Source organism: Lottia gigantea, assembly GCF_000327385.1.
Source record: "Lottia gigantea unplaced genomic scaffold LOTGIsca_2, whole genome shotgun sequence".
NCBI lineage: Eukaryota > Metazoa > Mollusca > Gastropoda > Lottiidae > Lottia > Lottia gigantea.
This window is the reverse complement of record NW_008708400.1, coordinates 2,991,854-3,019,434: the sequence shown is the minus strand read 5'-3', so window position 1 is coordinate 3,019,434 and position 27,581 is coordinate 2,991,854. Positions and strand designations below refer to the sequence as shown.

General features: G+C 34.9%; 5 protein-coding genes across 5 annotated transcripts in view; 3 read left to right on the top strand and 2 right to left on the bottom strand.

Annotated features, from left to right (window-relative positions):
- Nucleotides 1-259: 259 nt before the first annotated feature.
- Nucleotides 260-4,082, top strand: LOTGIDRAFT_104370 (hypothetical protein; the record flags this gene model as incomplete). The annotated part of the gene is made up of 2 exons (XM_009053309.1): nucleotides 260-419; nucleotides 3,643-4,082. 2 exons carry the CDS (start codon nucleotides 260-262, stop codon nucleotides 4,080-4,082), a joined length of 600 nt encoding a protein of 199 aa, XP_009051557.1.
- A 2,821-nt stretch (nucleotides 4,083-6,903) lies between these two features.
- On the bottom strand, nucleotides 6,904-8,118 carry LOTGIDRAFT_152794 (hypothetical protein; the record flags this gene model as incomplete). The annotated part of the gene is made up of 3 exons (XM_009053308.1): nucleotides 6,904-7,035; nucleotides 7,551-7,688; nucleotides 8,080-8,118. 3 exons carry the CDS (start codon nucleotides 8,116-8,118, stop codon nucleotides 6,904-6,906), a joined length of 309 nt encoding a protein of 102 aa, XP_009051556.1.
- Nucleotides 8,119-8,800: 682 nt separating this feature from the next.
- On the bottom strand, nucleotides 8,801-18,206 carry LOTGIDRAFT_104326 (hypothetical protein; the record flags this gene model as incomplete). Its single annotated transcript, XM_009053307.1, has 7 exons — nucleotides 8,801-9,022; nucleotides 14,955-15,104; nucleotides 15,576-15,693; nucleotides 16,216-16,460; nucleotides 17,025-17,155; nucleotides 17,432-17,601; nucleotides 18,070-18,206. 7 exons carry the CDS (start codon nucleotides 18,204-18,206, stop codon nucleotides 8,801-8,803), a joined length of 1,173 nt encoding a protein of 390 aa, XP_009051555.1.
- A 4,757-nt stretch (nucleotides 18,207-22,963) lies between these two features.
- On the top strand, nucleotides 22,964-24,610 carry LOTGIDRAFT_152791 (hypothetical protein; the record flags this gene model as incomplete). The annotated part of the gene is made up of 1 exon (XM_009053306.1): nucleotides 22,964-24,610. The coding sequence occupies one exon, from the start codon at nucleotides 22,964-22,966 to the stop codon at nucleotides 24,608-24,610; it is 1,647 nt and encodes a 548-aa protein (XP_009051554.1).
- Nucleotides 24,611-26,096: 1,486 nt separating this feature from the next.
- The window catches only part of LOTGIDRAFT_152790 (hypothetical protein), a gene marked incomplete at both ends in the record, with an annotated part of 2,018 nt that continues 533 nt past the window's right edge, over nucleotides 26,097-27,581 (top strand). Inside the window, one exon of the mRNA XM_009053305.1 lies at nucleotides 26,097-27,575. Coding sequence (XP_009051553.1) covers nucleotides 26,097-27,575 — 1,479 coding nt within the window. The remainder of the gene's footprint in view (nucleotides 27,576-27,581) is intronic.

The window sequence follows — 27,581 nt, the reverse complement described above, 5'->3', positions numbered from 1 at the left end:
TTATTTATCTCATTCAAACGATTAACAATTTTGTGAATTTCAGATGAATTTGATTATGAAAATCAGAAACAGATTATCGTGTCATAAAACATTTTAACTATTTCTAAAGGTCAAATTTCGTACTTTGAAGATGTAAATCAAGTTAAGCCAAATATCGCTCACATAATTTGACCTCACTACCGCACACTGCAAGGCGATGTCTGTATTCAATAACCAATTAGGCACGTACGATGTCAACCTCCCTTTCATTTAATATGCAATGCAATATTTTAATATTCTAGGTTGGACGGTGATACAACGAAGACAGGACGGTTCTGTTGATTTCTTCAGAAAATGGCAGGAATATAAAGATGGTTTTGGTAATTTAGAAGGTGAATTTTGGTTGGGCAACGACAAGATTCATGCTTTGACAACACAAGGTGAGAATAATCTTCAATTTTGTCGAGGGGTTCTGTAGTACAGTTGGTTAGAGCATTGGAAACTTTGTTTACGCCATGCAAATGGTGGTCGTGGGTTCTAATCTCGGTCGGCATGTGAAAGCCACCTTTCCTCATTATTCCAGTCGCGCTCGAGCTGTAAATGGCTAATGAATTCGTGAAAGACCAACGCTAAGAGGTTTGAAGGATAGGATTCTTACTTATTATATTTATAAAGATACTGTTGTTTCTCTATTTATTTCATTATAAAAATGATGTACAGCAATCTTTTGATTTATTGATTAAAGAATTTTCCTCGGGAATAATCATAATATCTGTATTCTTCATAGTTCAAGGGCTCGTTGATAAAGTGTCAACAACTGTCACAATCTCACATTTCGCAATTAGTAGTATGCATGCATATATATGCATGTATATCAAATAGCTTCATCATTGTAGTGTGTTTTATCTATTCGATAAGTCAGTCACTTTTCTTTTTATCAAACTTTAGGTCAGGCACGATTATGTCACAAGGTGTATAGTATTTCTGATTAGATTATTAATTCAGTATAAATATGTCCTATCACAAACTCGAATACAAACTTTAAATCGCCCGTAGATTGTATTCAAATACAAAGTTTTAGCCCCTCGTAGAATACAAACTTTTCAAACTCTTGTAGTAATGTATTTAAACATTAACTTGTCAATGTCATCAATAGATTTATTCCACCACACAGTGTCCAATGTTCACTAGTAGCCTCCCCGAACACAAAATGTTCACTACTCCGTAATTGTTCATTTGATCACACAGTGCCAAATGTTCAGCATGTGTCTATTCTATCAAACAGTGTTTAATGTTCAATATGTTAATTCTATCACACAGTGCCAAATGTTCAGCATGTGTTTATTCTATCAAACAGTGTTTAATGTTCAACATTTATATTCTTGATCACAGTGCTTGAACTACCCTCTTTCTATTACCTTGAACATTATGACTTTTATATTTGATATCATATTCATACTTGTCACCACTTCCTATAAAATAAAAATATACCAATTGTTCAGTTAAAGTATTAAAAACATAAATAGCCGATAAATAAAAGCCCCAATACACATACTTAAAAATAATAAATGATTCATACGGAACAGGGCAAAACTCAATTCGTGTAGCGGCTAGCGTTGTTTTGATGACGTATTTATAAGGAGTTTACATAAAAAATTGTCAGGTATACAAACGAAATCAATGAAAAAGTGCTGTACTTACTAGGATCTACATATTGACCAGTAAAAATTCTTCTCGGACTCTCCTTAAAGGTGCTTGTCATACTTTGTGGTCTTGCTTTAGGTGTTGATCGTGCTGGTTTAGGAGGCGATAGTAAAAACTGTCTGTCCATTCGAGGACCTCCACGACGTTTAGGTTGTTGAAATTCATGTCGTCCTATCGTAGCAACTTGACTTACACTGTCGAACTGAGTGACAAATGGTTTCTCGGGATCGTTTATTTCTGGGTTGAGAATGGAATGATCATCGTCGTCTATTGTGGTAATGCTAGGAGCATCGGGGTAGATAACTGGTTTACTACGGAGGGAATTAGCCGATTCTGGCGGTTTGAATTTTCGATCTCGTGGCGCTGGTGCTGTATAAGGTATATTTGGAAGTGGTTTCTTCTTTGAAGCCGATTCTGTTGGTCTGTGGCACACTCTCGATGGTGCCGACTTTGCTGACGGTGATCTGTAATACGATCCTATTGACATCCTACCTGCGCTGTTGATATTCCTTCCGAACAAATCTCTTGGTGGGTGAAATGTTTGAACAGTCCATGGGTAAGCTAGTATCTGTTGCTGTCCGGGTTGTAGGATGTTCTCTTCCTCATAATGTGGACAACGAACGTTATCGTAGATCATGGACGGTATAAAAGTATTGCTAGTTTTGGGAAAACAACCACAATTTAATCCATGGACGTGGTTATTATGTAGATCCATGATTTCCACACGAGTATGATCCCAACCATCTTCTTTCGGTTCTCTCCATACATTTAATTCTAATTTTGGAGTCTCTATCTCCTTCCTCGATGGTGGTCCGTTTCGGCGATACTTTCTGCAATGACCACCTTCGGGAAATTGTCTGATTTCAGAACACAAAAACTATTTTATTTCTAGAAATATATATATCCTTAAAATCCCTTCAAAAACGATCTACCTCAAAGTACGCCTTACAATATAGATAAAATAATTTTCTTAGTACCCACAATTTCAAACTGATAACTGGTTAATTTAACAACAAAATCGTCTTTTTTTCGATCACTAACTAAAATATAAAACACAACCTTATTTCCACCTCGTCATAATGCAAATATATATCTTTTGTTCACTAAGTTGTCGTAGACGACGGTTTAAATACAAAACACTTCAATGAAAGGGTTTAGTTAAGACTAACTTTTATTTATACATCTATTGAATTTGAACAAAGGAGATTGTTATAGCAAAACTAAAAGTAGAGATCATATGGGAGTGTGTTTAGATCGATCATACCTCTGATATCTGGTTATTTTAGTTAGGTTATGCACGGATCCCAATAAAGACACCCAAATAGTAAAGAAAATGATAAATATTAGTTTAGGTCAAGGGTTGTAAAGGCTCCTATACTATGTGGGGTACACAGGAAGATTTAAGATAAGAAGGCATTCACAATATAGAAATTTTTCCATCCATAAAATCCATTTTTTGGTGGAAAATACATGAATTCCTCCAAAGAGAAAATGTCTGGGATCCCTGAGTATGTGATATACAATGTACGTGAAGTCGGATGGAGCATTGGTTTAGGGAACGGAATATAAGCTAATGGCACTAAATCGCGCGACTGAACCAACTATGTTGGCCGAAACGTTGATCAATTTTTCAATGTTTTCCAAACAATTTCAAGAGGGTCTATTTGTACTATTGAAACGCAGATCCATTCTCAATTAGTAATGGTGTTATTGAACTAACCCAGCAACACCAGAGCTGAAAGACTATACGAATGAATTTTCATCCTTAAGGTCGTGGCTGAGAGAAAAGCCTTCCAAACTCAGCGTCAGTCTGTTCAATTTTCTTTTGTCGCCACTGCTAAACTTTATGATTAAATATCATCAATATCTTTTCTGTGATATCACGAATAACTTCTCTTCTGTGTGTGTAATTCAAATCATAAGACTATCTCGAATCACGATTTCTTTTTCCTTTTTCAGAAGACACAATGATAAGAATGGATATGGAAGACTGGACTGGTAAACATCTCTTTGCCGAATATGATAGTTTTGGTGTTGATGGTGAAAAGAACAACTACCGCCTTCATGTCAGTGGTTACCATGGAAACGCAGGCGATTCTATGACGTCATATTGGGAAAATCATGATGGCATGTTCTTCAGTACGCATGACAAAGATAATGATGGTCGCTACTATGACAACTGTGCAAAGGCATACCATGGTGCTTGGTGGTTTAACAATTGCTTCGACTCACATCTCAACGGCAAATATTACCATAAGGGTTTCCATAGCAACTACTTCCAACGAGACGGCATCCAATGGAACAGCATCCATATGTATTCATCGCTTAAGTATGTTGAAATGATGGTAAAACCGTCCGACAGGCCCAAACCTACAGCTAAAATTAGCAACGATATTTGAGGAACTAGTCTGGATACAATATTTATAAATAACAAACAATCAGCATTTTGAAGACTGCTGTACAAAATGTGTGTTTTTATATATATTATAAAATCGTGAAAATCATTGATTTTTGTTCATAATAAGCATAAATTAATACGAACGTCGGTGTGTAACATCCACATTGCGTTAACGTTTACGTCAGAGGTGTATAATACTCAGTCATCTACATCCGGTAAATTGCGCCAAATTCATTGTACCGAAAGTAGATCAGTTTGCCCCGTAATGACGTTTTTTCAACTTGACGAATGATGTTTTGGTACACTCCGTTCACTATGATGCGATGCTCTTTAATCTATTGGTACGTATCGTTGTGAAACTGATGGTTGTGATTTGTGATGTGGTCGGGGGGTCAAGACAATGTGGATTATGTATATAATGTGATCAGACAATCATTGTGTACTAACAAAGCAACATTGATGTAGAAACAGTCTATAGCTACGCATGGGTGATCATCGTACCGCGGAAATTACTTTTAGTTCTTTTTTTTTATCGACAGTTTCTTAAAGTGGTACAAGACCTGAAGTCCATTTCTCAACCATATATACCAGGTCTGAGGAAAATACTAAATATCAGTTCAGCTGTACAGCAGAAACCCCGTCAACTGAGTGCACCCAAAGAATCTGTACTTCCTTCCTTTGAAGTTTCTCGAAAGGAAGGTTATAACGCTGTGTTTTTTGTGAATTATGTTGATAAAGATACATTTATCTATCTGATGGATCTACCACCAAACTGCTTCAATGGCGAACGTAATAATATGTATTTCGCCTTTCACAACACGATACTTACTAATCAAAATGTTCAATACATGTATAGTGTATATCATATATAATATCATTGATTTTTATCTCATTTTGTGTACATAATATGATAATTATTTGTCTTATTCTGATTTTTCTACTGCATGTTTTTTTTTCAGTATTATATTTAGAAGTAGCTAGTAGAAATTTGTCTGTCTCAAATCTGTGAATATTTCTTCCTTGTTGCACGTTATACCAATTAACTACTGGTTATTGGTGTGTTGAACAATCCGGCATATCTTTTGACAATTAAGATAAACTTGCCAATATATAACCGTAAGGTCAATATGCCTACATGCTACCTTGCTGCAAGAAAAACTAAATTTAAATCCACGAATCTCAATTCCCAAATTTCAACTCTATATCTTTGCTAAAGAATTCGAAAATTTGAAAATCGCCATTAATGGAACCATATATTCCCTAAATATTGAATTAAATTTCAAAGTTCAAGTAAACTTGAGGATTCAGAAGATATAAGCATAACCTTCATTGACCAATAAGAAGATTGGAATTAATGCAGTTTTCGGTTCAAACAGAATTGCTTCTGGATTCTCGTCTTTTTAACGTAAATATTTTATTTTAGAACTAGTGTCTTGTATATTTTCCCCTGTATTGTAGTGTGTATATTAATTTTATGATTTTTGTAAAAATTTCTGTGCCAAATTATTGCATTAAGTTTGCTTAAAATAAATCAAGACCATGGACAAAGGACAAAGGGTTCATATTCAGACGTTGCGTTTTCTGAAACGGAAGTAAATAAAACGCAGGCACGAGAAAGAAGCCAATATTCTTTCCCACAATAAATGTTCACTGAGGACGAAAGAAAGGTTTTAATGTGTAGAATTAAATATTTTTGGTTATGAACTACTTCAAAACAAATTTCGGTTTATATTCGCTCTCACGTAGTATGCTTATCGAAAGTCTTGTAACATTATTTCAGTGTTCAATATTTATTTGCCATAAATCACAATTCTGCAAAAAGGTATACAATTCTGTTTACCAGCTGATAATTCTAATTTCACTTACTCGCCACACTTTGTCGATTAATATTCTCAATACCCGCTTTCTATTTTGGAGAAGACTAGAAATTGGGATCCATTGTCGTCATGCGAAATGTCAGTTTAATTTAGAAGACAAATTTTGGTTCTGTTGTCACCTAATTTTATTTGATGCAGATCAGAATTAGACTAGAAATTCTAAAAAGTCAAATGGGCAAAAATATTTGAAATTAAGATCAATAAGCTGGTAAAGTTAATATTAAACGACAAAGTCACTTAAGACGAACATATTGCGCACTATGTGTATGAAAATATAGTAGAAAGAGCTTCAGTGATTGAAAATGACTTCAGTTTAAAATGTGTCTTAGTACAATTGATCACACTCACAATTGTGCCTTTAGATTAAAATAATGTTTATGTTGTAATGTATAGTGTAAAGAATATCAGATCTGCATTCATTTTTAGCACCTTGTATGTTTTATTTAGAGAAATAAATTTGTTGAGTTTTTATAATCACTAGGGTCTTATTCTTAATTTAATTAATGCTTAAAATGTGATTCGCCTTTTTTTCATCCGAAATTCTGTCTTATCTATATTATCTCGACGTTAATTCGTGCACTTTCATATCAAAAACATCACGAAATCATGTCACGATAGCATACAACCTTTACCGACTTCTCATAAATAAAAGTACAAAACTGCAGTTTAATGACTATGTTCGGAGGTCATTCGTACCGTGGTCTGTGAAACGTGAAGTGTTCAGCTATGCTAATAAGTAATAGTGCTTACAACCTATCGTACAAATTTTAGTCTTCATAGCCACTTTGTATTCATAACTATCTGTTTTTGAAAATTATATTGACGACTCGCCTTTTTTGCGGTGTTCGTCATAATGTAGAACCTGGAGACTATTTACATATATTCGAGGTCCAAAACAACCTCTAAAACGATTCAGGTGCATCATAAAACAAGGTTTACAAGGTACTATTTAATCATGGCAAAATCTACATTCATATCTAATGTACAATAACCAACTTGAAGTGTAGAATCTTCATCATTAGTATTTGGATACAGACATTTACCTGTTCCTGGATTCAACAGCTGGATAATGGTACCCTGTAAAGAAAGAAACTGGTGTGAACGCTTTATTATGTTGCTTGGTCGCATCCCCATAAAGCACACTAATAGTCCCACGCCCAAAACCATCAACAGTGTACAAAATCACGAGACTCATAAGCAGCCAACAAAACAACGAAAGAGTATGCCTACCACGGATCCGACTAAAAAGCGCAAACAATCGCAAACAAGCACAAACAATATATTATTAGTATGTAAATTGCAATTGAAGATCCATTGTAAACGTAAATAACTTAGACTATAACGAGAGAGACTCATCACTTCCAACAAAAATTGAATGATTTGGTCAGGTTTGGATCGCTTTTCTTTATCCGATTTCTTCCTAAAGGGTTAAACATTTTCAGTCTCCAATTTATCTCTACTAATACGCAAATTGCTATAACAAGTAATATGGAAGGTATGTGAAGTTCTAAGCCAACACTTTTCCTTCAGGGTTGCTGTAGAAAAATGTTATACCTCAGTCACAATTCAAGATTAGCAAATAATATACATACCTTTTCTCTCCAGATAAATTTCTGTTGTACAGTGTAAGTACAAGAATCCAGTTCCAAATATGACTCTGCAGTATTCATATGTAAACAATAATCATTTCCACCAGGTCGGAATTCATGTTGGTTACTTTCAAATAGTTTCTGAAGAATATAATATGAAGACCTAAAGGAGGTGCACTTTTTCTGGGATTACTGATATGGGAACTTTGAAAACAAATGTCGTAGATATGTTTCAAACCAAAGGTTCTGAGTTGAATGGGAGCAACCTGTGCAACGTTGTCTTAAAATAACACGAAATAAAAGTAACATAGACTTTCCCGAATAAAATGTTCATCTCAATAAGATTTAGGGGTGGCAAGTCAGCGCCTACTGCTGTGCAGATATTGAGATTTGAAGTGGTTAATAGAACAATCATGTCCATCTCAAGAAAAGTTATTTAAAATCATTAAAATTGTAACATAAAAGCTTCAGCACTAATGATTGACAGCATTCAGTTTGTAGGATTTTGACATAAGACGAATTATTTACTTACCAAGACATATTTAGAATTACAATAAACTAAAACTACCATATTTCTATATTCTTCATCATAATTATAGCCCAAACACAATCCTGATTTTACATGTAATACCTAAATGGAACATTTGCATTTAAATACAAGGAATATCATTTCAAAATTAAATATCGATTTTCATAATATAACATTAGAAAACATACACGAAAAATATCCCCGTCACAGACCCCTTGAGAGTTTGAGAACTGAGACGGAAACTGCTAATGTTCTTGCAATATTTTCTGGTATAAACACATAGAATGACATCGATTATATTGCCATTTGCCATTTTAGAGTGGCTAGAAAATGTTAGCTAATCCCCAAGAAGCATCTGTCTTATTGACATTGATTATGAAAAATAGTGTCTCCCACAAAATTACTGCGTTGAAATTGATTACCTTGCCTCGTCTAGAAATTTCATGTTTGAAATGTTTCAAGTAGGTGTTTCTCAACAAATTTTCTCGCTTGTCTTCTTTCTCTTCAAAATCTAGGTCTCCGGGTACATTCTAGAATTATGTTTAAAATTCAGTTCTTTAAATGACTGAACGCAGTGCAACTGGCTGCTAAGTAGTTTTCATTATCGACTCATTCTGAGGCCGAGGTTAAAATTCCTCGTAATCGAAACTATCACGATGCTTCATTGACTATCACCATTGGCGACCATATGCTACTGCCATAACCATCATTCATTTCCTATATTTCAAAAACCTTCTGAGCAATAAGTTCCTATTCGTGTTTGCACAATGTCTGTAAAATGTACAAAGCGATGTGAATCTGAAAATTGCCTTACCTGTTCTGGGAAGATCGTCTTCAAGTACCATGAAAAAGATTGACAACGTAATCGATTTCTTAATGTCACTCGTTCTGTTATATCACCATATTCCACCCCTTCTAGATTTGGTCGTGCATCATACACATATTGCTGTGGATAAAAACGAATGTTTCAATGGGATTCAAGTTGATTTATAGCGTCTGTTGAGAATATGAACACTAGTTTGATAAAGACTATAGCTATAAATAGAATATTGATATAGACTATAGATTGCATGCATGGTCAGTATTAGTATTATAAAGTTTGCAGTCATCCTTGCTAGTCATGTAACATGTGCTTGATGTCTTATATATAAATCTTATTAATGCAATAGCTGTTTTCATTCCATCCTGATGAGCGAATGCCAGTCGGCCTCTGGTGATTCGACATGGTGTCAGACGTGAACTTTCTAATTTTATAAAAGAAAGGAGAAGAAGTTGGAGCTAGAAGTTGACCATTATTAGATTGCGTCATATCATCGTTGTTGGAACATTAAATTAGTTCAAAAAGGATTTTATATTGTGGATAGAACATTCAATTGGTTCATAGTGCTTATAAAATATAAAGGATGGCAAAGCTGAAGCAACCGGAGAAATTCCATTTTGATCAACCTGGTGAATGGCCAGTATGGAAACAAACTTTTAGTCGATTTAGAATCGGAAGTAAATTACATAAAGAAGATGGAGATATTCAAGTAAGCGCTCTAATATTTTGTATGGGTGAAACTGCTGAGAAAATATTTAAAACTTTTACATTTGATGCCGAAGAAGATAAAGATAATTATGATACTGTGATTGGAAAATATGATAACTATTTCATTCCAAGTAGAAACATTATATTTGAAAGAGGAATATTTAATACTATGAATCAAAATGAAGATGAAACAGTGGAATCGTATATCAGGAGATTGTATGAAGCTAGTGAACATTGTGATTTTGAAGATTCCATTGATAGAAGAATTTTAGATAGACTTGTAGTCGGATTGAAAGATAAATCAGTGTCACTTAAATTACAAATGGAACCAAATGATTTAACATTAGCTAGAGCAATAGAAATTGCTAGAAACACTGAACTTGTGAAAACGCAGAATAAATCGCCAATAAATACAGAAGATAATGAAGATCAGGCTATAGATGCAATAAAGCGTGACAGTAGAAGACCATATAAGGCATGGAGACCAGGTTCACAGTCAAGATCAAATAAACCTAGACATGTGTTCAACAAGGGAATATCCAACTCGTATCATCAATCAGTGAGTAATAATCATGGACAATATCAACATCAAAGGACATTTAATCATAAACAATGTTCAGCATGTAACAGAAATCATGGTTCAACTGGCAACTGTCCAGCTGTTGGTGCAGTTTGTAGAAAGTGTAACAAAATAGGACACTTTGCTGTAAGATGTAGGTCAAAGTTCATCAGAGAAGTAAACTGTGCAATATCAGACCATAATATAACAGGAAGTAATTATAACAATGTTGCAAGTGACAGTAGTAATCAAAACAATAATAAAGTGACAGATGAAAATAATTTTATGGAGAGCCAAATTGTGCAAAAGTGTGATGTGAAAGAAAATATCTTTCTTGGAACTTTAAATGAGATAAATAATTGTTCAGATGGTAGTGTTCCTGCATGGCATGTAGAGTTACCAATATTGAGGAGAACTGTTAATTTTAAAATTGATTCAGGTGCTGATACCTCAGTGATGAGTGAAAAATCTTACAATCAGTTGAATCCTAAACCTAAACTTAAACAAAGTGACATAGTTCTTAGTAGTCCTGGTGGAGAAATATTTTGCTTAGGATATTTTATAGTGGAAACTAATTATAAAAATGAAAGATTTACTTTTCCAGTTTATGTTATTAAAGGACAAACTTCTTATAATTTATTAAGTCGAACTGTAGCTGTACAAATAGGATTAATTAAGAGAATTGAAACTGTTAATGATGATGTTTTTGGACCTGTTGGATTACTTAAATGTGAGCCAGTTCATATAACTTTAAAAGATGATGCTGTACCCTATGCAGTTTATACAGCAAGACGTATTGCTATACCGTTACAGGAGAAAACTAAAGCTGAAATCACGAGATTAGTAGATAGTGATATTATTGAACCTGTTACAGAACCGTCAGATTGGTGTGCTCCAATAACACCTGTTTTAAAACCGTCGGGTCAAGTAAGACTATGTGTAGATCTCAGACAATTAAATAAAACTGTCAAACGTGAAAGATATGTTTTACCTACGTTTGAAGATATTTTACATAAACTTAGTGGTGCTCGTTATATTTCAAGATTAGATGCTTCCGGTGGATTTCATCAAGTACCCTTGGATGAAGAAAGTCGCAAGTTGACAACATTCATAACACCTAGTGGACGCTATAGATTTAAAAGGCTTCCATTCGGAATTTCAAGTGCTCCGGAAATCTTTATGAGAATTATGAACAATATTTTAGTTGATCTAAATGGCGTTGCTGTTTATATAGATGATATATTTATTGTTGGTGCTACAATGGAAGAACATGATAAGAATTTAGATGCTGCTTTACAGAGAATTAAACAAAGTGGATTAAAACTCAATAAAGATAAATGTGTATTTCGCCAAACAGAGATAAACTTTCTTGGACACAAAATTACACCAGAAGGTATCATTCCACACCCAGACAAAGCATCTGCAATAAATAATCTTCAGAAACCTAATAATGTAGCTGAATTACGTAGAATAATTGGTATGATAAACTATTTAGGATGTTATATTCCAAATTTGTCAAATACTATGCAACCTTTAAATGATTTGCTGAGAAAAGATATCTGTTGGACATGGGATAAAGCTCAAGACGAAGCATTTTCAAGGATCAAGAATCTGATAACCTCTTGTCCTGTTTTAGCTGTATTTGATATCATGAAACCGACAATGGTCAGTGCTGATGCCAGTCAATATGGTATAGGTGGTGTGATTATGCAACAACATAATGATATCTGGAAACCTGTTGCATTCTGTTCTAGAACTTTAACTGATGCTGAAACTCGGTACGCCCAAATTGAGAAAGAGTGTTTGTCATTGGTGTGGGCTAGTGAAAAATTTGATAAATATTTATGGGGTCTTAATTCATATAGACTAGTAACTGATCATAAACCCCTCATTCCTTTAATAAATAGAAAAGACATTGATCAAGTCCCAGTTCGCTGTCAAAGAATGCTGATGCGTTTAATGAGATATAATCCAATTGCTGAATATTCTCCAGGAAAAACAATGATAGTAAGTGATACGCTATCAAGAAGTCCTCAGTTAGATAATAGTTCTAATGAGTTGGAAGAAGATGTTCGAGTTTATATTAGTCCATTAGTTCATGGCCAGCGTCTGATAAACAATTAAACAATATATGCCAAGCAACTTTAAATGATGAAATTTTACAAAGTGTATTACAAAACGTTCGAAATGGTTGGCCAGACTTTAAACGAGACGTTAATCCGAAAATTCTTGATTATTTTTCTGTTCGTGAAAGATTGTGTGAAATAGATGGATTATTAATTTATTGTAGTAGAATAGTCATACCCAAGTCGATGCGCCAAGAAATGATTAATAGAATTCATGATGGTCATTTAGGAATTACTAAGTGCAGAGAGAGAATCAACATGAGTATTTGGTGGCCAGGAATTTTGAAAGAAATGGAACAAAAAGTACAGTCTTGTGAATTTTGCCAGAGCAGTAGATCAACTCAACGAAAAGAACCATTGTTGCCAACAAGTATGCCTGAACGTCCTTGGCAACATTTGGGTGCAGATTTACTAACTTTTAAAAGTAAACAATATATGCTAATAGTTGACTATTTATCAAGATATATTGAAATAATTTATATGAGTTCAACAACAAGTGCAAATACAATTCATAAGTTTAAAGACTGTTTTGCTAGATTTGGAATACCAGAATTGTTGACCACTGACAACGGTCCACAGTTCAGTTCTGCTGAGTTTAATAGATTTTGTAATGATTATGGTATAAACCATGTCACAACCAGTCCTTACTTCGCCTCAGCTAATGGTGAAGCGGAAAGAGCGGTCCAGACTGCAAAGAAGATTTTAAGCCAAGATGATCCAATATTAGCTTTATTGGTTTACAGATCAACGCCCTTGCAAACTACAGGTGCAAGTCCTGCTCAATTATTAATGGGAAGACAACTCCGTACAACTTCACCAACTTTATCCAGACATTTAAAACCAAGATGGCCGAATCTTAAAAATGTGAGGGGAAGGGACAAAGATCATAAAGAAAGGACAAAGCAAAATTTTGATAACCATAATTCCTCACGTGATTTGAAAGAACTTAACCCAGGTGACATTATTATAGTGAAGTTAGATTGGGAAAAACGTGGAACTCCAGGAGTCGTAATACGCAAATGTGCTCAACCGCGTTCATATATGATTAGGACAAAATATGGGTTATTCCGAAGAAATCGTAGACATTTATTTCTTGCTAATAAAGTTCGATTTGCTGCTAATGCGTTCGATGAAGATTTTGATCCGATTGATATAGATATTCGAGTTAACAATCATCAGGATGTGAATCCACCGGATCCACCTCCTGATATTCCGCAACTTCCAGTTCGTGTAGAACAACCTGTCTTGCGTCGCTCAAGTCGTACAATTGTTAAACCTGCGCGATATCGTGATTAAATAGCAGTACATCGAAATTTATGTTGTGTATTAAAAGTTATTAAGTAAATAACAGAATAATCGTGTTAATTGAAAAGATTATTATTAGTGTATGCATTTCAGATCAAACTAGTGATACATAGTTTTAAAATAGTTATTTAAATTAAAAGGAGGGAGATGTTGAGAATATGAACACTAGTTTGATAAAGACTATAGCTATAAATAGAATATTGATATAGACTATAGATTGCATGCATGGTCAGTATTAGTATTATAAAGTTTGCAGTCATCCTTGCTAGTCATGTAACATGTGCTTGATGTCTTATATATAAATCTTATTAATGCAATAGCTGTTTTCATTCCATCCTGATGAGCGAATGCCAGTCGGCCTCTGGTGATTCGACAGCGTCTTTGTTACTAACAAAGATTGAGTAGAACGTATTTCCAATAACGAGGTCACAATTTGGTCATTTTTCGGGAATTTCAGAGAGTTCATAATTCAATACTTTTTTCAGATCTTACGAGAAATAAGAAAAGTGCAAAAATTGCAATATCCAGTGGCGGTGCCAAATAGGGGGCAGACTTACTAGATATGGGAGACAACGGTCGAGGCTGAATTCAAAATGCGGCAACTTTATGAAGGCGTCATTGTCGCAAGCCTCTCAGAACGTCTGAGAGGGCTCCCTCAAGAAAATTGTCGAAAAATTGAATTGATCTGGTGCCGTTGGTCTTGGGCGTGTAGTATCTGTCTATATTCTTACGACTTGCTAATGTCTCTTTTCAAGCTTTACAAGAAAGGAAAATACAAACAGTCACTAAAAACCGAAAAACTAATAATTTTCAACAATTTCAACATTTTGTTGTCAGTTAATTGAAAATGCACTACCAGAGTAGGTCATGTCACGTAACATTCTACGGTTATACAAAGGACATCTGTCGCTGTTAATATAGATTATGATGATTTAATAAGAGTGAATATCCGACTAAGATTATGAAAAGAAACAGGTTTACTGTATATTACGATCATTTATTGTAACCTGTCATACAAATTTCGATTAGGAACTAAAACAAGCATGCATAGCCAATAATTGTAGATTTCATTACATAAGCTTTTCTTATACGGGACACTGATTGATACGTTTTTTACCTTGTAAATAAGGCTTGAATGTCTGATTATTTCTCATGGGTTTAAATCAAGATGTTAAAATGGGAACGGGCCAGCTTTTTTAGTTGATAGATATTAAATTTTTTCTCTGAAATGAAAAATCTTCGTCTGCAGATAATGATAAAGTGTCTGGCAGTGATTGTTAAGAAACAAATATGAAGCAATAAAAGTCATACGATGTATTGCAATGCATCAAAATAAATTACTAAATATAATTTGCGTTACCTGATATTCGTCCATCCAGGTATGTGCAACTCGTAACAAATTTCGTTTAATATTGACATCATTTTTGTCGTTGTTTGGTTGAACTTGACGATAAATATGCCCTACTCTTGAACAGGGCACAATTTCAATCTTTCCACCACATTGCCATACCTCAAAAAATCATTTCAGATTATAAATTGCTATTAATATGCGAGAGACAAATCTTTTATTTATGGATTATCGTATAAATATTTGGTTTCCCACATGGTTATGCTGTGATTCGTCGGAAATGTACTGACACGGTGGAAGTGCCGGCAATCGTTTAGCTTATATTGAAGGACAGATTTTCTAAACAGTTAGCTATTAGCTAAAAAACGAATTTCGCCCTTTATCAACAAATTAATGATGATCTATGAGGTCGTAGTCTTCAAAAGATCTGCAGATTTCGTGGGTCTTTAACATGGTTATCACGCTTCCAGTAGAATCCTACCATTTGGTATTGTCATCAGTAGCTTGAACACATAATCGGCGCTAGTCAGCAATACTATTGGATATTGATCAACAAGATAGGAGCTCTTCTACAGTTTTTCAAAGAGAAATGTCTTATCGCTTAATTTCAGTAATATCATGTTATATACCTACTTTAAAAGATATTTCCATATTTTCACCTCCCCAAATCTTCAATTTAGGGTCGTACTCTCCGAGTTCTTTGAAATACTCTTTATCAATAGCAAACAATCCACCAGATATTGTGGGAGATCTGAATAGAAATAAATATGAATAGTTCATAGAAAAATTAAGAGATGATGTGGACGTTACAACGGAGGACTCATTTTTTAATTCATCATTCAACTTTTCTTAGTGTGGGTAATAGGGAAAACTACCGAATTACCTGAAGAGTTGAAGACATTTTTATTCACATTCTCTTGAACACTATGGTCAAGCATTATGCCCACTCTGGATGACTAAATGTTGTTTTGCATATCAGAACAGCCATCACCGACAAGGGGAATCTCGGTCATATCCAATGCCGGGATTGAAGACATTCTCGATATGGTGGTTAAAAGGAGTCGAATAGCCTCAGCAACTTCACTCCAATGTAACACAGGAAATAGTTAGAAATGCTTTAGTTACATATGAACCTATATCGAAGCTGCAAGACGGTTACTTCGAAATGGAGGTCTTAAGTTAAAAATGCCTTCATCGTATCTGTCGTATTTGACTTAAACGCAACGGTCTGTTGTTCACAAGGACAGAGCCCCCACCCCAACCCGTAACTTACTTAATTGGCTGAGATAGATCTGAAAGCATCTTTCTGATCTTGACTGGAATCGGATCCCATCTGAAGAATAAATTCCATTTGAAACCCCCCACAAGTACTGGAACTGAATCATAGACCATTGTATAGGCATCAACACTATCTACTATTGGTGCTACCACCGTCTTTCTGTTCAGAACTATTCTGTCTAATAATGGTTCAATCCATCCAGTATTCACTTCACAATGACTGTCTAAAAACACCAATACCTGGAATAGAAACCTGGTGATCGTGAGAAACGTGTACAAATTTAAAATCTTCTGAGTGAATCTGCCATGAAAGAACCTTATTATGTTTCGTGTGCCATTTACATCAATTAGCTCACCATGCTTCAATAACACTTTGGAATAAAACATTTAACATACTATTACTTTAAGGGTGTACCGTATGAATAAGGATTCGGATATGTCAGAGTTTCAACGAAGAAACTTGTGGAATTACACATTTATCATCTCGGGTGTGGACTTCAAATATTAAATTCGACGAAGTATAATATACGCAGGATGCAATTGAGATTGAGAAATTTGATTAGCAATTTTTCGGATCAAATTTTTGTTTTGGCTCCTCAAGTAAAGTTTTGATTCTTTTTAAAAATGTAGTATCTTGCCAATAAAGTTAGTTCCGTAAGGAGTTGTCGCATATTTCTAGATTGGGCAAAAAATAATCTGAAAAATTTTGACTAATCATAGGAAATATTGGATAACACTGCTACGCCATACCGCTTAATTGAACCCGGCTCCCTGTGTGCTATTATGAAGTTATTTTGAACTAACCTCGGCAGTAGCATGTCTGGAGCCAATTATCCGAGACATGATCAATCCTTTTCTCACTGGATTTCTCAATAAGATGACTTTCTTATAATATTTTATTTTAAGATGCGTTCCAAGGTGTCCTTTTAAATCTTCTGTGATAGAATGAAAAATTAAATGATAATTAAGAACAATACTACGGTGCCTAAAATATTTTGATCATCGGAGATCTTAATTCTTAAATCTGAATGGTTATTTTCTAGATACCGAACTACTAGATTCAACCAATTGACTGTATTATTGAAACCATCCCGACTGAACCGGGTTATTGATATCTATAAAGCGAATGTTATCAGGTGTACAAAAAGTCATCTGAATTTGGAATTGAAGATGTGGGTAAACGCTAGAGGAGGTGCAAGTTTCTGACTTACCAAATGAACTGAAATCGTCAATAATAATGATTTCCTTAAGAAGTTCTGATGGAGTTCTATTGATAACAGAATGGATGGTTCGTATCAATGCCGAGAAAGCTTCATTTAGAAAACAAATAACAACAGTAACAGTTGGTAACTTGAATACTGGATAGTCTCTGTTTTTACATCTAAAATTGATATCGACATAATTATTACATTCGTTTATTAAAATTAACATAAACAGCCTGTAGCACACGAGGGTTTTTTTACAATCCGAAAGACGAAAGTCCCATATCATCGTCTCCGATCTGAATTACAAAGATAAATGATTGAGAAACCATCTCATCCCGACCCTTAAAACCTGAAGAAAAGTAGGGTTTTTGATGGGTGTTTCATACAAAAAGAAATATATTTACAAAATGAAGTTGATGCTAGGGTCTAAGGAATAGCACATAAAATAAGAATTCGCGACGAACATCATATAGCTGGTCTATTTTATGATGCATAGAGGGATTTACAGAAGCCACTCTGCAATTGGGATGATCAGCTAATTATGTCGCAGTGTGGATACAGCAAAATATCAAATGTAACATTTATTTTAACAGTTCTTTTAACCTTTACCACATCCAAGTTGTAATACCTTAATGCATACTTACAGTTTATGCCGGACGTCAGGAATCGTTCGGTTTGGATCTAACTTATCACTTACAAATTGGTTGAAATAATGTCTACTAAAGCCTTCCGTATAAATTTGATCTTCGGTACTATTTGCGATCACAGACAAATCATACATATCATATAAATCATTTACGTCATATCCGGCTTGATTACAAACAGTTCTAACTAGAGGTACTAATGTAGATGATTTTAAATTTGTGAATTTCATTCTTTTGTTTACGTTTCTGATGACAAACCAAACCAACAAGGACACTAATGTTCCAATAAGTATATGATAAACTGATACGTTCCACAAGGCAGTTTGCGTCTTACATTTTTTTAATTTTACATGCTCTTGTGATTTGCGGTTTCGTAGGCGTTCTGCGTTTCTCATGTTGTTACTAAAAGAGTCACTTCTCAATACCACAAAAATTATGTTTCACTTTAGGGACTTAAAAGTTTTCACAAATTTTGACATAGTCCCTTAATCACGTTACTGGAAGAATACGTTTGTGGTGCGAGATCAAAAATTATATTCTCTTCCTCATAGGCTTCTATCAAAATTGTAATTAATATTTTAACACCAAATCCAATTTCACAGCGATTCAGGCGAAGTATATAAGTACCTTGGTACGAATGAATATAATTTATATATTATGTGTACACCTGTTGACGAAATGTTTCAACAATCGTTTAAATAATGTTAATCATGAATTCTATTGGTAGCGTTTTCTTAATCTATAAACAGTTACAATATAAACCAATATATCAATACAAACTTATTATATCTCAATTTGAACGTGGTGATGTGGTTACATGCATCGAGCAAAACCTTCAACTTGTTGGACTTCAGCATTTGAATACAATAGATCAATTTAATCTTATTAAATGACAATTTGAAAATGCTGTATGCTGAAACCTCTACTGGTGTTCATAGGTAACTTGAGAATAATTTGGGTCATTTAAATACGAATTAAAGAGACAATGCCACGTTAATGTGAACATTTTGATTAGTTACAGGCAAGATAAGCGGTATCGCATTGCTATTTGCTAGTTAAAATGACACCTTTTTATGATTCAATATTTCATGTTAAGCCCAAATCAAAATGTATTTCGACAATCTGCGAAAAAAAATATACAGCAAATCTCGGTGATCTCAATAACTTTAGGTAACTAACGTAATTGGCAAGATCGATCTGAAGTCTAAAAATTGAACATTGCTGCCGAATGTTTATGAATTGCGGATCAAAATTAACTTGATATGCCAAAGCTGAAATTTGGAGAATGCTGATCAGGACGTCCCTATTCAGCATCAACTATTGTCTGTTCTCAAAAATTCGCCGTGAAAGACAACCTATAGTTTTTAAAGAAACCGAAGAATTTGAATCCTGTGATCAATTTCCTCTGATTATATCACAATTTGAACATATTGTATGCTAAAACCTCTACTGTTTAAGGAAGAAAAAAAATAGGTCCATGTTGTCCCGGACCTGCATGGCGAATAGAGAACCAAAGCCATGTTTACATTCGTGAGAACGTTACGCCAACACAGTGTCTGGAAATACTGATTGTCAATATTATGTAAAAACATGCAAGATTTTAATTATATAAGTTGCTATCGTTTGTCTTTTTACCTGCACCTGTGCATAGTGGATTTGGTTGAACAACGTACAAGTTCGATATTACACTAATTTTTCACCAGTTTCTGTAAATAGCTCCGCAACACCAAACTAACGACGACCGGAAAGTCGTGAGGAAAACTAGAGTGGCTCAGTGAGTAAGACGCATGTTCAATGCCGGCATAGATCGAGATGATACCTTCGGATTTTTCAACCCGCTTCCCCCTATCAGTGATGCAGCTAAGAGGGGCTGACATGGAAAAGGCGTCTAGACGTTCTGATGGGACAATCAGGTGAGGCCCCGTGTACAGATTTCCCTTTATAATCTGCATGGTATTGCCCGTCTTTATTAGCCCACAAGGTACATGTTTGTACCATATTTGAACATATCCAAAATAAACGCCCTGACTTGGCGAATAATGGCGACACTTGCACGATGTCTGATGTGTTATCTCATCTCTGGGTCATTTTTCCGTCGCAGTAAGAATGCCCCTACCCGGTGTGACGGAACCTTAACTCTACCAATACAGTCATTATCTTCAAATGACATGTCAATGAATATTTCAGCTCAGGGAATTCCGACTGAAAAGAGCAATTCATTATGGCCTATGTCTTCAAAGCTTCGCAGGTATCATCGGTTGAAAATATGAGGTGATTTCAGGTTCTCCAAGTCGCAAGCATAACTAAAATTATGTGTCCCAGCGACTGTTATAAATCAACTGCCAACCCCGTCACACTTGCCTCTGACTGTTGGTACTGGGTCGGCGACGAACGTTAATAAAAAATGTGAAAAAGTTCCTTAAAATTACAAAATCTAGAAGAGTCGATCTCAAACTTCTGCATGTGTGACAATATTGCGTACCCGAGGCATGTTCCTAAAAAAAATCTGAGGTAGATGCACTTCACTTTCATTGCTATCACGGAAATCTTACGACGCTTTTTGCGTTCTCAACTGCGAGTAATAGCAACGATAGGGCTCACCGTATGATATCCGACGCTTCCTAGATGTTAATACCACGCTTTTGACGACCTGAACACACTCTGGCTTCATTTTCCGTCGCCGTAGCAGATCAGTAAAAGACAATCAAAGATCCGACGTGTCAAATTTGTAATGTTTTGCGCGATATCTACCAAGAAAATTGTGTGTCGCATTAGATGACTTGTAACGTTGACAGTCTTACTGTTAAACCCCGGTTCCCAACTGGTGTAGAAGAAGAATTTATTGTGAATTGAGTGAGTACTTTACATCATCACATGCTAGAAATGTGAATGAAACAAATTTGTGGGGGGTGAAAGTTTCAGGTGATTGCGAGGGGTGAATATAACGAATGAACCAAATTTTCTGCTACTTATTGGACAAATGACAAGGTGTAATAGATTTCGTCAGCATCATAGGCTTTGACATAAAAAAAAATACAGTAAACATTATGGTTTATTTGTTTACAGGCTTTTTGTTAAAGACTCTGATTGTGTGTATTCCCTTGTGTACAATTCAACGTCTGTGACACAAAAAATGTGGCTATTGCAGTCAGTGTATAAGTTTGTAACAGCTTGACATAGTTCGTAATAGCTTGACATTTTGAAGTTGAATATGCATATACATTCTTTGTGAATAAAATTATTATTCATCAAGATAGAAAGGCCTTGAAAATATTTTACCTTTTTTATATAAATGGTGTCGTTATAGTAATATTTCCACATTATCAAACCATTATATTTACAATGGGAGATCTCTTAGACTAAACAATTATAGGGGGACATACTTCAAACTACAAAGTAAGTTAAATATGTATTCTGTTTAGATCATTAACCGATATGATAAATGAATGTGTGTCGTCTTTGATTTCAGATTTACTCAATTATATAAGATACTTAGTTTTCTAAATGTTGGCAATTTGATCGACTTTTGCGCATTTAGAAATTTAGTACAGTCGAGTAACCTAATTTCGTGGAAACCTATTATTCGTGAATTTCCGGAAAGGATTAATAATTTACATGAGCGACCTTGCGCGACCTCCGCGTTAGTTTGTTTTAGTAAAGGTAAAATGTATTAATGTATACTTCGACAAATAAAAAATGGCGGATTTCACATATTACCAAACGTCACCATTTTTTATCGGCCGAATTTCCTTATAATCCCTAGCGGTAATCAGAATTCCAAGTGTCGTCTGCTAGAACCACGAATGAAGTCACGTGATCAACTAGCGGATTCCGTGTCAGCAGAAATTTTTCTATGGAACACAAAGTGGACCATATTCTTATGTTGTTTCAGTGACTTTTAGCAATAAATCACGCTACGTATCTTATTTTGTCAGTCACTATTTTTTTTTAAATCATGGTGTTTTGATGGAATTGTCACTAGTTATAATGAATTGATATTAAAGATAAATACTAAGAGAAGTTAATTATACCACCTGGTATCCATACAACGTGTTTTTCTAGACTTATTTATAGATCAAACATTGTACACGAAAATAGGTGAGGTATTCTGCCGCCGTTGCCGAGTTGGTTGCTCATGAAATGTGGGTCAAAGTGAAGGATTCATAAAGAAAATAGAAAAAAAACAATTTTAATTATTTGGTAGAATATCTGAGGAAACCTCTAAGACATAATTTTTTTTCGCTTTTTTTCAACTTTGACGAAATTCGGTGTTGAATCGTTATATCCACGAAAATAGGTTACACCACTGTATAAGCCTTCTCCCTTTAATCAAAATTTTTCTCAAGAGAGGTCACTTTTACAACGCTTAATGTAGATTCTATTCCAACGGATTTATCATAAATTTGTCTTTCGTTCTTCATAATCACCTTAACTTCAAACAGGAGATGGTTTAAGATGTTATTCATAGATGTTCTAAAGTAGGAAACCATCTGTGTTCGCGGTATCAGTATATCTAACGAATATAGGGATTGGTAGAGAATTCATTCATTGGCTTTGGAAGGGGTCAAGTAAGAAGGTCTAGATTCAGTATAGACTCAAGTAGAATTGTTATACATTTTTACCTGTCAAATCATTGTGTCCTGGGAAAAAGTATAACAAATAGTCCAAACCCAGTCCGTCGATAGGCATACGTAGGATAGATAGATAGATAACAACATGTCTTCACCGATCTATCAACTTGTCTACACCAGCATATTGTAGGCTATTTGTCTACATATATATATATATATATATATATATATATATATATCATTTTGTACCTTTAAACAATTATTGTTAACACTTTCCAACAAAGATTAACATACAAATATATTTTTCAGAAATATAAACCAACATGGAATTAGATAACTTGTCAATCCCAAGAAAAGTACAACATTGGGCTAATAAACACCCAGATGATGAAGCATTGGTGTTCGTATCTAAAGATGGTCCAAGAACAGCTTTAACTTGTGCAGATGTTTTCAACAAGTCTAAAGTCTTTGGTTTACATTTGCTACAACTGGGTGTTTCACCTGGAAGTGTGGTGGTAAACCTCCTGGATGATTCACCGGAAGCCTTCTTGGTGTTCTTTGGAACCCAATTTGCTGGTTGTAAGTCAATGAAGCTCATTATTGGGCCAGGAGACGATGAGTTTCTGATTCATTTACTAAATACTACCAACTGCCAAACAATTGTAATTTCTTCTGATCCAGAAAATGCAACCACGAAGATTTTATCTAAATTAATCCACAGAATGTCAGGGAACAAAGTTAATTCAACCGCCATACCTAGCTTGAAATTCGTCGTGGATAGTAAAGATATAGACGTAAACCAGGTTGGTTTTATATGCCAAGAAGAAGTCAGCGATTCAAGATCTGTAAACATTGAGGATACAATGGATAATGGTGGTGTTTTAATGGTCAGTTCTGGAACTACGGGTCCAAGCAAAATAATCGAACTTTCTCGACAAGGTTTACAGGAGAGTATGCATAAAATATTTAAATGCGTAATGGATCAGTATCCGAATTCAAATATGTTTAACATGCGAAAATTGTTTTGGTTTCTGGGCATACCTCAGTGGTATTTATGTACTGGGAATAGAAGCGTACACATAGATAACAGGTTCCCAATTCAAGAAGATGATTTGCCTAAATTTGTCTTTGACACCATCATCAATGAGTCTTGTGAATGTGCCAAACTGGATCCGATGACATGTTCCAAATTCAATTATTTTCTTCAAAGTGACCATAAATTAAGAAACAAATGGCCATTGAAAGTTGTTTGGACTGGCGGTAAACCTCTAACACAGTCCATAAAGGAAGTAATTGGTACAGTCTGTCATACTTTTCACAATATGTATGGATCATCGGAAATGAACCTGCTAACTATGAAAAAGATCGAGAAGGACACGGAATTTGAAGACTTCAACTCTGGCTCCTTTTTTTATGATATAAAGATGAAAATAATTGACGAAAATTTAAAAGAAGTTACGAACGGAGCATCCGGTCATCTGACTTTTCAGAGAAGTCCATATTTTTTTGTTGGTTACGTTGGTAATGAAGAATTGACGAAACAATCTTTTAGCGAAGATGGTTACTTTTTTTCCAAAGATTATGGACGTGTGAAGCCCAATGGAGAGTTAATCATACAGGGTCGTACAGAAGACATTGTGTCAAGGGATGGAAATATTTACCATGCAAGTCAGATAGAAAGTTTAGTTCGAAAAGCTCCCGGTGTTTACCAAGTTACTGTTATAAATGTTACTGTCAACCAGAAAGAAGATTTATGTGCCTGTATAGTTCCACGAGTTGGGGTGTCAGTTTCGGAGCAAGATGTAAGAGATTTTTGTGAAAATGAGTTTGGAAAAGATCCGCAATTGAAAGAAGGTTGTCCTGGATATTATTTGACTTTGAAGAAGTTTCCTACCAATATAAATGGAAAAGTTGTTAGAAGAACTCTGCGATCGAATGCTGAAAGATCAATAAATTTGCATTTGTATTAATATTCAGTTCTTTGAAACCTAAGCGATATTTAGTTTATTTTACTAGTTATCCATTGCATTTGTATATTTCCCTTCTTTAGTGAGAAAAGTAATTGCATTTGAACTTGTATCAAATTGTACTTAGTGTCGGCCCCAAATATCAAACAACTACGAACTTCATCCTGTAACATGACTGTAATAGCCACCTTGGATTTGATTGGATTGTACGCTAGCGGAAACAGCCAATCAAAGCCTTTGACATAAAGACTGTGAATATTAGATTATTTTCTTCCTGTCTCTTTCTGCTTGATCACCCATGATCTTTTTCTCCTTAACATCCTCTCTTCCTACAATCAGGGTCTTTGAAATAAAGAATGTAAATATTAGGGCTTATTGTGAACAGTAGGCTTTCCGTTCAGGCCTCCAATTCCCTGATGTACAAATCTCTTCATGACTATAACTTCTGTGACAGGTAGGTCATAGGTGGTTAATGCAGTCAAGGTTCGTAACAACTTGACATTTATTCGTAATAGCTTCACATTAAGAAGATGATTATGCATATACATTCTTTGTGAATATAATTATTATTCAAGAAAATAAAAGCCTTGAAAATCTTTTCGTTATTTTAAACGTTATCTTTTCAACTGGGTCGTAAGAGGTAACATCACTACATTATTCAACAGATCAAACCTCTTTTACAGTTCAGGAGAACTAATACTCTTACAAGTTATAGGGTGAAAGTAAGTTAAATATTATGTATTCTGTTCTCAACGTGAATGAAGTTCTATCAGAAAGTAATAAAGCAAGAAATCAAATTTGCACTTTACATTAATATAGATGCTGTACTTCGGTCACAGATTATCTTTCAAATTATATGACTAAAGAGATTTACATTATCTCAATTGATTCGTTCAGCTGAAGCATATCTTGTGAGGATTTTTGTGTTAAAAGCTCAAAAAACAAGGTAAGATTCTGTCAAAAATAAAAGTTTCTATTAACGTTATAAACTCCATTGTCGGCATCACGAGATTATTGAACAATATGATAGAACACAATAACATTATTTGTTACGACTCTTCAAGTCAATGTCAACTTTAAAATATACACATAGAAAATACCTAAATTAATGAAAATAGAAGAAAAGAACGTGTGTAATTATTACTTTTGTCGCATCACAACGTTAATTGTTATTTTATTCCATCAAAGGTCAAACATTATTTTGTGTTTAGTTCTTCACCTGGAAACGTTGCGCGGGTTGCGATTGCGAGCACCACAACCATGACTACCCTCCAAATTTTTTTATTACCTTTACCCCTATCTTCCCCTGTAACATTCAACATTGAATTTGATTTTGGAAAATGGCAGTACTTAGTGTCATGGTTTAATTATATATCTATAATAATAGGAGCATATCAGAGGCAGGTTAGAAATTCCCTTCTGTCTACATATATACCTGTAAACATTTTGTGACCATGCTTAAATCTATTTTTCAGAAATATAAACCAACATGGAATTAGATAAATTGTCAATCCCGAGAAAAGTACAACATTGGGCTAATAAACACCCAGATGATGAAGCATTGGTGTTCGTATCTAAAGATGGTCCAAGAACAGCTTTAACTTGTGCAGATGTTTTCAACAAGTCTAAAGTCTTTGGTTTACACTTGCTACAACTGGGTGTTTCACCTGGAAGTGTGGTGGTAAACCTCCTGGATGATTCACCGGAAGCCTTCTTGGTGTTCTTTGGAACCCAATTTGCTGGTTGTAAGTCAATGAAGCTCATTATTGGGCCAGGGGACGATGAGTTTCTAATTCATTTACTAAATTCTACCAACTGCCAAACAATTGTAATTTCTTCTGATCCAGAAAATGCAGCCACGAAGATTTTATCTAAATTAATCCACAGAATGCCAGGGAACAAAGTTACCTCAAATGCCATACCTAGCTTGAAATTCGTCGTGGATAGTAAAGATATAGACGTAAACCAGGTTGGCTTTATTTGGGACGAGGAAAGCATCAATTCAGGATCTGTGGACATTGAGGATACAATTGATAATGGTGGTGTTTTAATGGCCAGTTCTGGGACTGCGGGTGCAATCAAAATAATCGAACTTTCTCGACAAGGTTTACAGACGGGTATGTATATAATGTTTCCATGCGTAATGGATGAGTATCCGAATTCAACAATGTTTAACATGCGAAAACTGTTTTGGTTTCTGGGCATACCTCAATGGTATTTATGTACTGGAAATAGAAGTGTACACATAGATAACAGGTTCCCAATTCCAGAAGATGATTTGCCTAAATTTGTCTTTGACACCATCATCAATGAGTCTTGTGAATGTGCTAAACTGGATCCGATGACATGTTCCAAATTCAATTATTTTCTTCAAAGTGACCATAAATTAAGAAACAAATGGCCATTGAAAGTTGTTTGGACTGGCGGTAAACCTCTAACACAGTCCATAAAGGAAGTAATTGGTACAGTCTGTCATACTTTTCACAATATGTATGGATCATCGGAAATGAACCTGCTAACTATGAAAAAGATCGAGAAGGACACGGAATTTGAAGACTTCAACTCTGGCTCCTTTTTTTATGATGTAAAGATGAAAATAATTGACGAAAATTTAAAAGAAGTTACGAACGGAGCATCCGGTCATCTGACTTTTCAGAGAAGTCCATATTTTTTTGTTGGTTACGTTGGTAATGAAGAATTGACGAAACAATCTTTTAGCGAAGATGGTTACTTTTTTTCCAAAGATTATGGACGTGTGAAGCCTAATGGAGAGTTAATCATACAGGGTCGTACAGAAGACATTGTGTCAAGGGATGGAAATATTTACCATGCAAGTCAGATAGAAAGTTTAGTTCGAAAAGCTCCCGGTGTTTACCAAGTTACTGTTATAAATGTTACTGTCAACCAGAAAGAAGATTTATGTGCCTGTATAGTTCCACGAGTTGGGGTGTCAGTTTCGGAGCAAGATGTAAGA